The sequence below is a fragment of the Myotis lucifugus genome, unplaced genomic scaffold (assembly GCF_000147115.1).
Source record: "Myotis lucifugus unplaced genomic scaffold, Myoluc2.0 scaffold_423, whole genome shotgun sequence".
Classification (NCBI taxonomy): Eukaryota; Metazoa; Chordata; class Mammalia; order Chiroptera; family Vespertilionidae; genus Myotis; species Myotis lucifugus.
In genome coordinates, this window is record NW_005871471.1 from 9,816 (window position 1) to 22,208 (window position 12,393).

At 39.1% G+C, this 12,393-nt stretch overlaps 1 protein-coding gene across 1 annotated transcript in view; it reads left to right on the forward strand.

The window, feature by feature from the left end:
• The window catches only part of SPTSSB (serine palmitoyltransferase small subunit B), a 14,932-nt gene extending 4,374 nt beyond the window's left edge, over positions 1 to 10,558 (forward strand). The window contains exon 2 of the mRNA XM_006102667.3: positions 9,584 to 10,558. Coding sequence (XP_006102729.1) covers positions 9,616 to 9,846 — 231 coding nt within the window. The 5' untranslated portion in view covers positions 9,584 to 9,615 and the 3' untranslated portion in view covers positions 9,847 to 10,558. The remainder of the gene's footprint in view (positions 1 to 9,583) is intronic.
• Positions 10,559 to 12,393: the final 1,835 nt, after the last annotated feature.

Here is a 12,393-nt window from a genome sequence, read left to right on the forward strand (position 1 = left end):
TTAAGAATCTCAATGAATTTTTAAAAATATATCAGACTATTTCTAAGTATATTTTTCAATTTCAGTCCATCATTTTAGAGTTATTCATTGATATTAATTTTTAATTCTGATAAAATACATATAAAATAACAGTTTATTATTCTTACCCGTTTTGAAATGTGCAGTTCAGGAGTGTTAAGTATATTCACATTGTTGTGCAACCACAGTGTTTTCATCTTGCAAAACTGAAACTCCATTCCCATTAAACAGCAACTCCCAATCCTGTTTCCTCCAGCCTCTGGTAACCGCCATCCCACTTCATCTAGAGTTCGACTACTCTAGATGTGTCATTTAAGTGAAGACAGACATTATTTATCTGCTTTGTGACTGACTGACTGACTTCACTTAGCATAATGTCCTCAAGGTTCTTCCATGTCGTAACATGTGTCAGGATTTCCTTACTTTTTAAGGATGAATACTATTTCATTGTATGCATCTACCCCACTTTGTTACCCACCCATCTACTGGTGGGTGCTTGGATTGCTTCCACTTTTTGGCTACTGTGAATAATGCTGCTTTAACATGTGTGTACATTTAGTGACTTCATTGCTTTAAGGCCATGGTTAGTGCTGCAGCTCGGTTTACTTTTCCCTTCTAAAAACAGCGTGGTAGTCCTTGGGAAAATATCTTCAGAAGGAAAAAGCCACCCAGAGCTATACTCTTCCCTCTTTCCTTATTGGATAACAGGGTTTCTTTTTCTTTTTTTCAACAGGTATAAAGAGATTCATTCTAAGAAATGACATTATAGTTAAATACTTGGCCCAGAAGCCCTACTTCTCCCTCCAATTGGCAGAACTAAACAGGGGTGACTGCCCTGTTTTTCTATGAGTAAATGAAAAGTCACTAGGAACAGGACAAGATATATCAGTCCCCTATTACACATTTATCTTCCTAGTCATAACATCTACTCAACATTAAGGTACCCCATCTTCTTTTTGATAGCCACACAACACTGAGATTGATCTAATCTGAATTTAATAGTTATTAAATTACTATGAAATATCTGTTAAAGTCAAATTCTAAAATTTCTTCCCAGACAACAGAAGTCCTTTATTCATAAATAACTCTGGAGTCTGAAAAACAAAGCCAAATAGTAAGTATAGCTTTGAATACACAATTACTCAACACATGCCATGTTGCTCAATGGCCTCAAATGATAGTTGGACTAGAAATACATGTTTCCTATTGTTCTGCTTTTGTTAATGTTAATAAAAATGAGAGGCAGTAAGGGGTTCAGATAGCCACAAAAACACTCTGCTCTTGTATATAACTCAAACCAAAACTGTACCAACAACAACTTGGATAAATTGTTGGTGAGACTTTTTCTTTTTAGTACATTATTTCATAACACTTCTATGTAAAAGATTTTAAAACTTAGGAATAACTTAGTTGCCTAAAAGCAATAATATGCTTTGACTTACAATTGATTGTTTTTTTTTCCTCTCTGAGGAGTCTATAGAATTGTCTAAAAATTTCATGAATGGGTAAAGAAAGTTTCTTAACTGCCCTATGGCTGTTTGATTTTCTTCTCTGGCTTTGCTTCATTACAACTCTTAATGGTTTTCTTAGCTTACTCTAAGATTTGGGCTCTGAATCCATCACTTCTGGTCTGACTTCTAATATTCAACCTGGTATCAGCATGAGGAATTGCTTACCTATGGATGGCTGGAGAGTACTCTACGATGGAAAGAAAATTCCCAGGAAAATGTTAAGCAAGGATGGAACATTCTACGGGGCACAGAAAATACTGTAGTCACCCACAGAAAACTTAGAGCAAGATATCTGGAAACTGTGAAACCAATAAGCTAACATTGGGCCTGACTCTTACATGGATCTGAGGTTTTGCCATTAACCACAGGAACTGAGTCACCCTAAAAGAGCAGATTGTGATTAGTCCCCCAGGACAGGAGCCACCGCGTAAGATTGTGCAGTACACAGCCCACTCGGCGGTGTATGGTGGCCCTGACCAAAACACACTTGAAAATTTGTCCAGAGATTGCAGTGCCTTTTAAGTAGTGGCTTGTGGTAATGCATTGGCTTTTTTATTTTGTTTTTTACTGTCCAGGCACTTCAATTAGCAAGCATAATAAAGGGCCAAGGTTTTTTTTTTTTTCCTATAAAATATACAAAGCACTTCATTTTTAAAGTAACCGTTATGGAATATGCCACAAGGACTTTTTGACTTTATAATTTAGTAAAGTGTTGCAAATAGTTTCAAATTGTACCAATTCACAAGGAACAACAATAAACACTACTATCACTATTACTATTACTCTGAAGAGTGCAAAGCCTTTCCCTACACTCCTTATCTCATCATCGAGACAGACTTATCTTTATTTTACACAGGAAAGCCGTGACAGGGAGATTTGGAACTTTCCCAAAGACACAAAGTAAAGTGAATGAATCATTGAATGAATGAAGAGAAATAGAGAAAAAAAGAGAAGTGAAAAGTAAGGAAAAGAAAAGAAAATAAGCAAAAGAAAAAGCTGCAATAGAATTCATGTCTCCAGATATTACCATCCTGGGATATTTTTTTCCCATTAGAACCACTTTTCTACCTACCAATTTTAAATTATTACTCACATAGAGTACGTATTTGTAAAGGCCATTTTAATGGAATTTAACATCACTTCACAATTGGTTTTTCCCCATGAGTTCATGAACTGAGCCACACCAGCCAGGGCAGGGTGTTTTTTTATGAACAAAGAAAATAACAAAATACAGTAGAAACTAATCAAATAGAACAGAATGAAAAAGCAAGTATCAGCATGCACCTATTTTGAGATGTTTGTTTTACACTCCTGAACTGTCCATTTCAAAATGGGTAAGAATAATAAACTGCTATTTTATGTATGTTACCAGAATTAAACAAACTATTTTGAGATGTTTGTTTTAGTTATATGGTTATGTGTATAAATGTAGCCTGCATCACACTGTAAAATGTACTTTTCTTCTTTATTGTGTTTAAAAATGTTTGAACACAAATGTTTGAATGCCAATCCTTTGTGGAAGGGTATTATTTAATTTTTAGAAAAAGTTTTCCAGAAGTTCAGAACAACATAAGCAAAGTTCACTGGAGTTTGAAATAGGGATAACTCTGGACCTTTCAAACATTTCCTTTGTTTTTTTTTTGTTGTGGTAGGGTTTGTTTGTTTGTTGTTGTTGTTTTGCCTTTAAAAATATTTAGTAGGTTTTATTGTTAAGAACAGTTTGGCTCAGTGGATAGAGTGTCGGCCTGCGGACTGAAGGGTCCCAGGTTCGATTCCAGTCAAGGGCACATGCCTGAGTTGCAGGCTTGGTCCCCAGTAGGGGGCGTGCAGGAGGCAGCCAATCAATGATTCTCTCTCATCATTGATGTTTCTATCTCTTTCTCCCTCTCCCTTCCTCTCTGAAATCAATAAAAGTATATTTTAAAAAAAGAACAGTTTTATATTTATAGAAAAAATTGTATAGCATAGAGAGTTCCCATATACGCTCCATCCAGTTCCCTAGTAACAGCTTACATTAATAAACACTATCATTAACTAAAGCCTATACTTTGCTCAGATTTCCTTAATTTTCACCTACTATCACTTTTCAGTTCCAGGATTCCATTCAGGATAACACAATACATTTAGTTGTGTTTCCTTAGGCCGCTTTGGGCCGTGACAGTTTTTCACACGTGGCTTGTTTCTGATGACCTTGAGCGTTTTACGGAGCACTGGTTAGGTATTTTATAGGATGCTCCTCTATTGGAATTTGCCTGATGTGTTTTTCTCATGATTAGACTGAGGTGTTGGGCTACTGGGAGGAAGATTAACAAAGATAAGGTACCATTTCACGGCATGATACCACAGGTACGTACTATCAGCAGGATTTATCACTGTGGATGTGGGCCTTGATCGGCTGGCTGAGGTGGTGCTAAGTAGCCTTCCCCACCATAATTTTACTCTTTTTTAACCCCCTTTCCACACTGGTCTTTGGGAAGAAATCACTCTGCTCCTTTTTAAAATAAATAATTTAATTAAAGGAAGTCTGAGCTTCAGTAAGTCATGTTGAGTTCTTTCCAAAGAAAGCTACTTCTGAGTACACCATCCCTTTTTAGATATAGCTTTTTCTGCAAGAGGAGGACACTTTTTTTCACATCTTAGATTTTCAGGTTCCAAGTATGAAGCACACAAAAAGCTGAGTGATTGATGTGGAATTCCAAAATAAGTTGGAGCCCTAACTGGTTTGCTCAGTGGATAGAGCGTCGGCCTGTGGACTCAAGGGTCCCAGGTTCGATTCCCGTCAAGGGCATGTACCTTGGTTGCAGGCACATCCCCAGTAAGGGAGTGTGCAGGAGGCAGCTGATCGATGTTTCTCTCTCATTGATGTTTCTAACTCTCTATCCCTCTCCCTTCCTCTCTGTGAAAAATCAATAGAATATATTTTTTAAAAAATAATAAGTTGGAAAGAAGTATACCCAAATCAATTGTAGGTCTTTCCTTATTTTGTCCTTTTTTTGTTAATCCTCACCTAAAGATATTTTTCTATTGATTTTTAGGGAGAGTAGAAGAGAGAGTGAAAGACAGAAACATTGATGTGAGAGAAACACAGCAATTGGTTGCCTCTTGCATGGGCCCTGACCAGGGCCTGGGCCAGGGAGGAGCCTGCAACCAAGATAGATGTCCTTGACTGGAATCGAACCCAGGACCCTTTGGTCGGCAGGCTAACGCTCTATCCACTAAGCCAAACCAGCTAGGGCAATTGTAGGTCTTTCTGACTTTTCTCTTCAACTCCAGATTCTGACATTTTAGAAGTAAATTTAACCCCAAATATGTTGGGGGTTTTTGTTTGTTTGTTTGTTTGTTTTGTTTCTTTTAACATTCCTTTATACCTAGTACTTAGAAAGGAAAATCTCTTACTGAAAAAAAAATCCAATAACTTGGAGTACTTTCTTTAGGTGGAAGAGAGCTGTAGGATCAAGTCTTCTGAAATATTCCCCAGGTAAATTCCACCCTACCCAAACACCTGCTACTCATCTTTCATTGAGGTTGCCTAACTTTCTACCACTCCTGTTCCCATGGACAAAAACAACAACAAAGATCGTCCTGAGCAAGCCCAGACTCTGCTTTTGTTACTTCTCCGCATATTCTCCCTACAGTGCCCTCGTTTCATGACTCACACGTGGGCTCATGTAAACATGTGCTGTTTTTATTGCTCTATTTATTTTAACTTTCTCCTCCATTCAGGCCAGAACAAAGCCCGCCCCCTGAGTGATGTGGATCATAAGTCCAGGTCTTCTCCCTCTCATTCTGGGCAAGGAGAGGAAATTTTACCTCCTCCTCTACTGTACACAAATCTAGTGAGAGGAAAATGTCATTGCTTGTTGCTAAAAGAGCAGTGACATTCAGCAATGAAAGACAGACTCTTACTCCCCAATCAGGTATGAACTAACTTCTTAGTGGACTTCAAGTCCTTGCTATTTCCCACTGTCCTAGTGTCCCCACCCAGTCACAGGGTTCCCTTTAGGATTCAGTCTCTCCCTCTGGCTCCCCAAACTCATAATCCTCCTGCCTTTCCTTCCCCTCCATCTGGCAAAACTCTGCTTTGGGTCTTTTATCCATGTGAAGATGAACATTACTAACAAGAACCTTAGCTTTGTCATTTCCCAGTAATATTTGCAATAAACAAGCCTCCAGATCATCCTTCAGCTTGGAGGAGAATCTGAACTCTGTGGTTTCAGGAAAGTCATGAGTAAGGAAAGAGTAGCATCTGGGGAAACAGAGAGGGTGGGGCTGAGGTCTTCCAGATATCCTACACACCTGATTCCACTGTCCAACTTTGAGTCTTTGAAAAACTATGGCTCTCTTACATCGATCTTTCTCCCTCTCTCTTCTCTCTTTCCCTCCTCTTCTTCCCTTCCACTCTCTCTAAAATTAATGGGGGGGGGGGGCGGAATCCTCAAGTGAGGATTAACAAAACAAAACAAAACATGCAATCACTGACTATATTTAGTCAGGGGCACTGACCTCCTTCCCCTTAGATTGTCAAATGAAAAACTGACAACAGCCAGTACAACAATAGCTGTCCAGTGTGAATGAATCAAAATTATACCTTTTTTTTTTCCAGATTGGCAAAAAAAAATTTTTGGTGTGCCGCAGAATTTTAGTAACTAGTTTATGTGTGCCATGAGATGGAAAAAGGTTGAAAATTGCTGACTTACAAATGTAGAACCTAAATATAGTGCATATTTTAATAATAAGTTGTAGCAGATGGTTTACCAATAATAACCAACTCTCTCTCTTCTCACCTTTTCATAATAAGAAACAATGAATACACAATCTTTAAAATTGCTTTTCATCAACAAGAGGGAACAGAATCAAAGGGGAAAATCATTGCTTTTTATGGACTGACTCTAGATTTCATGAGAGTAAAGTGAGATGTGACAATATAAAGCACCTTTCATATGTCCGAGCTGGCTACTGAAAAGGCTGGAAAACAATATAGGGAACTGTAGGAACTGGCAAGAAAGAAAAATTTTTTAATCTCAATTCTTTAAATTGCTAGCAGTATGTGACCAAGGTCTCACAAGGCGTCCACTTTCGGTGCAATGAATGTTTCTATGGCTCAGGTGTCTGGGCATGACTTAGCTCAGTGCCTCTGTCTCAGGGTCTCTCAACAGGCCTGCAGGCAAGGTGTCCATCAGGGACATGCAAGCAAGAAATTTAATTTTAGAGGGGAAAGCAATGGCCAGGCAATTAACTTGTGCATTTTTAAAAGCTAAACTGTATAGAGAAAAAGTAAATAATATTTGTAAATGAGTAATTTATCTCATTTATGAAATTGAAAAGATCATTAGGACTATTTTAAATGGATTTTCAGTACAGGGTTGATTGTAAATAAGTAACGCCCATAAGAGAGCAGAGGCATCGATTTTTCTGAGATGATTGTTATTCAAAATCATTTCAACTTGGCTTTAGAGTGCAGGGAAGGCAGCATGTCCATAGGAGCCTAACGCCTCATCCTCTTTTAACAGCATTCCCGTGTTAAAAACCTCACTCACAGGATAAAGAGCAAGTACTCGGCCTATCCACTAGGCCCTATAGTGTTTGGCCTCACTCTAACCATCCCCTCCTCCTCATTTTCTCATACTCCCGGACTCCCTCACTAGATCTCTGTGCTCCCTTACCTGCCCCCCTGGACCACCTACCAAGCTCCTTCCCACCTCTAACCTTTGCATAAGCACTAGTTGAGCCCTCTGTCTTGGCCACTCTCCCCACCTGACTACCCATTGTTCTGTTAGACTCAATCATCCCTTGGATCTTATCTCAAACATCTCTTCCTCAGAGATATGCTCACACTGGATCAGGTTTCCCATAGCCTCTTATGCTCAGCTCTTTTCAATAATGTAATTGATAATTATATATATGTATATATTATTTAATTGCTACCTGTCTCCCCAACTGGACCAAGTTCCCTAAGCAGAGGGTCTCTTCCTGTCTGAGCACATTCTCCCACCTTCAAAATTAGCCTGGAACTTGACCCCTGAAGAATGTACTCTCATGTACTGATCAGCTACCTGGCACCACCCCAGACCCTATCTAGATAATGAAGAGGGAGCAAGTATGGGTCGCCATGAATAAGATTTTTTTAAAAATTAGGTTGAGTTTGACATATACAGTTGTCTAGTAAGAAAGCCTAAAAGCTCAAACAGTGATAACCTATAATTTTCTGTGGAAAATCCCAGTTGCTTATATAATTTCGCTCACTGAAATGATCACTCCTTCTGTCGCTCATTTCCTTCCAGACCTAACAGCATGGGTCATTGCTCTTTCTCTGCAACCAGAGCTAGGAGTTAAAAAAAAAAAAATCATTGGCAGTCACTTCTCACCGAGGTCCACCTACCAGGACAAGGTCTTTACATCTACTTAGTTCCCACTCTGGCTTTGAGGGAAGATGCGAGGCTGACTTTTCTTTTCATAGGAAAGTAAAACAACTCCAGTTGTTTTATCTGCTCATTTGAATTATCCTGACCATTATTACAGAGAATGACGACCTGGTAACACAAAGACTTACCATCTGAAGTTTTTTGTGGAAATTATCCTTATCAGAAAGTGTTACTCATCAAAGCCAAGCTACTGAAAGTCGACAGCAGTGAACCATATGCTATTTAAGCTGGGACTCTGAGTGACCCATATTTTTTTTTAAGTTGGTGACTTGACATTCATTCCTTCACTCATTCACTCAGCAAGTATTGACTGACTACCATCTCTGTGCCAGGCACTAGGATCATGAAGGTCTCCCCAAAGTCTGAGACATTGGAGCAAAAAACATCTTGCCTGGCTCAAAGGAGAATCAGAGAAAAAAGAGACAGCTTCAGGTCAGAAGATAGAAATGATCTTCAAAGAAAGTTAACTGTGATTTGAATAGTAAATGTTATCAAAATGGACTTAGATGAGGTGGCACCATTAATCTCAGGAGTAAGCGAAACAACACAATGTTCAGCTTGTTCCCCACAGACACAACAATGTCAACGAAAGTCTGCAAAACCTTCCCCAGGATCATTTTCTTTCTAGAAGATTAACATGTGATTATAACTGTCCTATATGGGGAAGTGGGGGGAAGAAACAAAACCACAAATGACTACTCAAGGGTACACGTTGTGCTTCCCATTTGTTTCAGAGGTCCCCAAGACCACCCACATGCTCAGGGACTCAATAGAGTGACTAACAGGACTCAACATACATTGTATCCACAGCTATGGCTCATAGCAATGAAAGGATATGCAACGGGATCAGCAAGGAAAGAGAGACACTGGTGACGTCTGACGAAATCCATTTACAGGCTGTCTATGCTCTCTCCCTCCCATGAGTAGACATGGCGTATGCTCCCTTCTCTACCAGCAAAAAGTGATACATGTGCAATGTTTCTGCCCAGGACAGTCCATTAGAGACTCCACACCAAGATTCTTATTGGAACTGGTTATGTGGCCATCCTCTGCCTGGCAAGGAGCAAAATTTCAGGCTCCCAGAATAAAGCAGGTGTTCACCATTAATTACAGTGTTTGCATAATCTAGGCATAGTGAATCATCTTTATCCACCAGAGAATGGAGAGAACATTCCACAACCCAGGATCCCAGGCGCCAGCCAAAAGCCAAACTTGCACCAGGCCCTTCTAGAGACAGCAGCCTCAGAGTCGCTGTATTAACTCTTCTGCACGCAATTCTTTCCATCTTCTTTCAGAACATGTTGTAGAGAACAGAAAATGTTTCTCTCTCTCTCTCTGTATACATGGCTAAAGAAAGTGTGGTCAGCTTCAATTTTTAGATTGTTATCGCTAGAGTTATTACTAGGAATTATCATTTTTGGATGAATGTTACATTAATAACATTGTTGCTGTCTAGTGATAATGATTATAGTGGCAATATTATTAATTTCTCTGATACATTGTGTATAATATCTCAATATAATATTCATATGAACCCGTTCCATGATCATGTTAAAATCACGACAACCTCAGCAGATTCTGTGTCTGGCTCCTTATCATAGTTTTCTTCTAATCTGTTGCCTTCTTTAACAGTTCGGGCCTTCTGCAGCTTGAAGGAGCCAACCATGGATTTCAGGCGTGTGAAGGACTATTTCTCCTGGCTCTACTATCAATACCAAATCATCAGCTGCTGTGCTGTCTTGGAGCCCTGGGAGCAATCCATGTTCAATACCATCTTGCTAACCATTTTTGCTATGGTGGTGTATACTGCCTATGTTTTTATCCCAATCCACATCCGCCTGGCTTGGGAATTTTTCTCCAAAATCTGTGGCATTCACAGTACACTTTCGAGTTGATCTTGGTTGCATTCTGTGAATTGGCAGTGCACATGTATATGTTGCTTACAACTCCTTATTTTAGGTGATTACTGTGTCTTCTTTCACTTTCTGATCTAAAAAGCTCTCACTTCTCTATGCACTCTTAGGTCCTGCCTGAAATTTGAGATAGATGCCTCTTTAGGTTCTTTTGTACATGTTACATTGTGCATCAGACCAAGATAATACAATGACCTTACCTCACGTACCATATTTTCTCAACTTAAATCTATGACTTTAGTTGTTGTTTTTTTAAATCAGGAAATTTCATATAAAATTTTTCTGGAAAGTAGGCTTATGAGACCTATCAGAATCGTGTTTAAAATATCTGCTCCCTTGATACCTATTCTATACTAAAGGATATATTTTTAAAAATGTGTTCATAGGCTACTGTCAAAAGTATCAGATCCTTGTTTACAATATAAAGATGTGAATAAATTATATGGGCCCCCTAAAGTATTGGTTTTTTTTTACTCAACTACTGATACCTAAAATCCTCTTACTTCAAGTGCAAAAGAATAGGCTGGAGGCAATTATCTGCTTTCAGACATGGTTCCTGAATCACTTCAAATGCCTCTAAAAGTCTGGCTTTATAACAATTTAAAATCAACAATGTTGATTTTAGATAACCCAGTAGGTATCATAATACAAAATAATTTTTACGTATAAGAAACAAAATATAATCAGAGTAAATTCAGACATTGTGACTGTGATGTTGTCTTGCCTTGCATGATACTGGAGGCGGGGGCGGGGAGTGGGCGGGGGGTCAGGGGGGGAAGAGAAAAGAAATTGCTTTTTTTCTGTGCTTTCAGTGAAGGGGGGAACATGTATTGGGCTACAGGAAGAAAAGCTAATAAATAGGCTGGAAGTAATATTCTACCAGCAGGAACTTGACAGCTCCAGTTAAATACTCCTTTGAAGAGCAAAATCAAGATTTATTAAATTTCCTTTGAAGTGTTCATTTTAAAAACAATTGCTGCCCTGGCTAGTTTGGCTCAGTGGATAGAGCATCAGCCTGGGGACTGAAGGGTCCCCAGGTTCGATTCTGGTCAAGGGCACAGGCCTGGGTTTCGAGCTAGATTCTCAGTAGGGGGTGTGCAGGAGGCAGCTGATCAATGATTCTCTATCATCATTGATGTTTCTATCTCTCTCTCCCTCACCATTCCACTCTGAAATCAATAAAAATATATATATTTTAAAAAAATTAAAAATTAAAAAATAAAAACAATTGCAAATTTTAATTATACTGCTGAATCAGATGTGAATGCCAAAGATCAAGCATTGCAGTTTTTCTTTCCTCTCAATAAGTATCAATATTAGTGATACTGAAGGGTAAAAGTATAAATAGTTTTTGTACAATATCTGCACCCTTGTTTGTGTTATGGAGAAAAAAAATTCCCAAAAAGAGCTAGAGAGAAAGATGTTTGGCATGCCAAATTACTTTGCATGTTTGTTTTAAAAAACACACACAAGCACATGGTTTGAAGATAAACCAGATCTGAACATGTATTTGTTGATTTTTGCAAAATAATATTAGGTTTAATTTTATAAATAAAATATCCACTTCCGATTTGCTTTTTCCTCCTATTGCACTATCTAGATGCTTACATCCGTATTTCTCCCCCAAATTATTATTTCTTACTAATCCATTGTGGCAACTGATCTTAAAACTAACATTTACCAAGGGTCTTCTCCACGGTGGACATGTTTTACATGTTGAGGTAGATGTTACGGTCTCCCAGTTACAGGTAGGAACCTAGAACTTGGAAAAGATACATTTCTTGTTCAAGGTCCTTTAGCTACTAGAGGCAAAGCCAGGAAGCAGATCCAGATCAGGACCACACGAAAGCCCATCGGAGGACAACGTGAGCAAATGAAAGCTGATGGAATGGGAGTCACCACGTGTTAGAAAGCAGAGCCCTGTCAAATGAAAGGAGACAGCTGAGGTCAGAGACACAACAAGCCCAGGTCCCAGCTTCCGCCTTTGCTGCCTCCTCGCGTACTGTGCTCATCATTTCTATGCTGTCCAGGTCCATATGCCTCTTTTGAAAGATTGCTTTCACTTTTAAATATTTAACAGAGGATTCTCAGTTAAAGCATGAACTTGGATGCATTCCCAGTTCACAATGATTCAACACCCTTAGTACGTGGACCCCTGCTAAGTACTCTTGGAATGCAATCACAAAGGTACTGCACTGACCTTAAAATCTTCCTTCTAAAAAGAAGAATTAAAATAAATATGAACCGACACAGCAAGCTTGATAAAGGATATTGCAAACCACAGCCCCAGGATGTCATTTTAAAGGTAAGCATTTCCTCTAGGCAATCAAAATAACAAACACAGGGTACAAAACATATAATCAAATATGATTGGGGGGGGAGGGGGGCGTGACAATCTGCGGAAGGGAAGAGGGCTCTGCCGGCCCTGCCTGCTCTGTCAAACGAGGCAGAAATGCTCTTGTCCTTGACCATAGTTAGCCTGGATTAGAAACACTTTTTACATGCTTTTCCCTGGCTTCTGTTATGTGT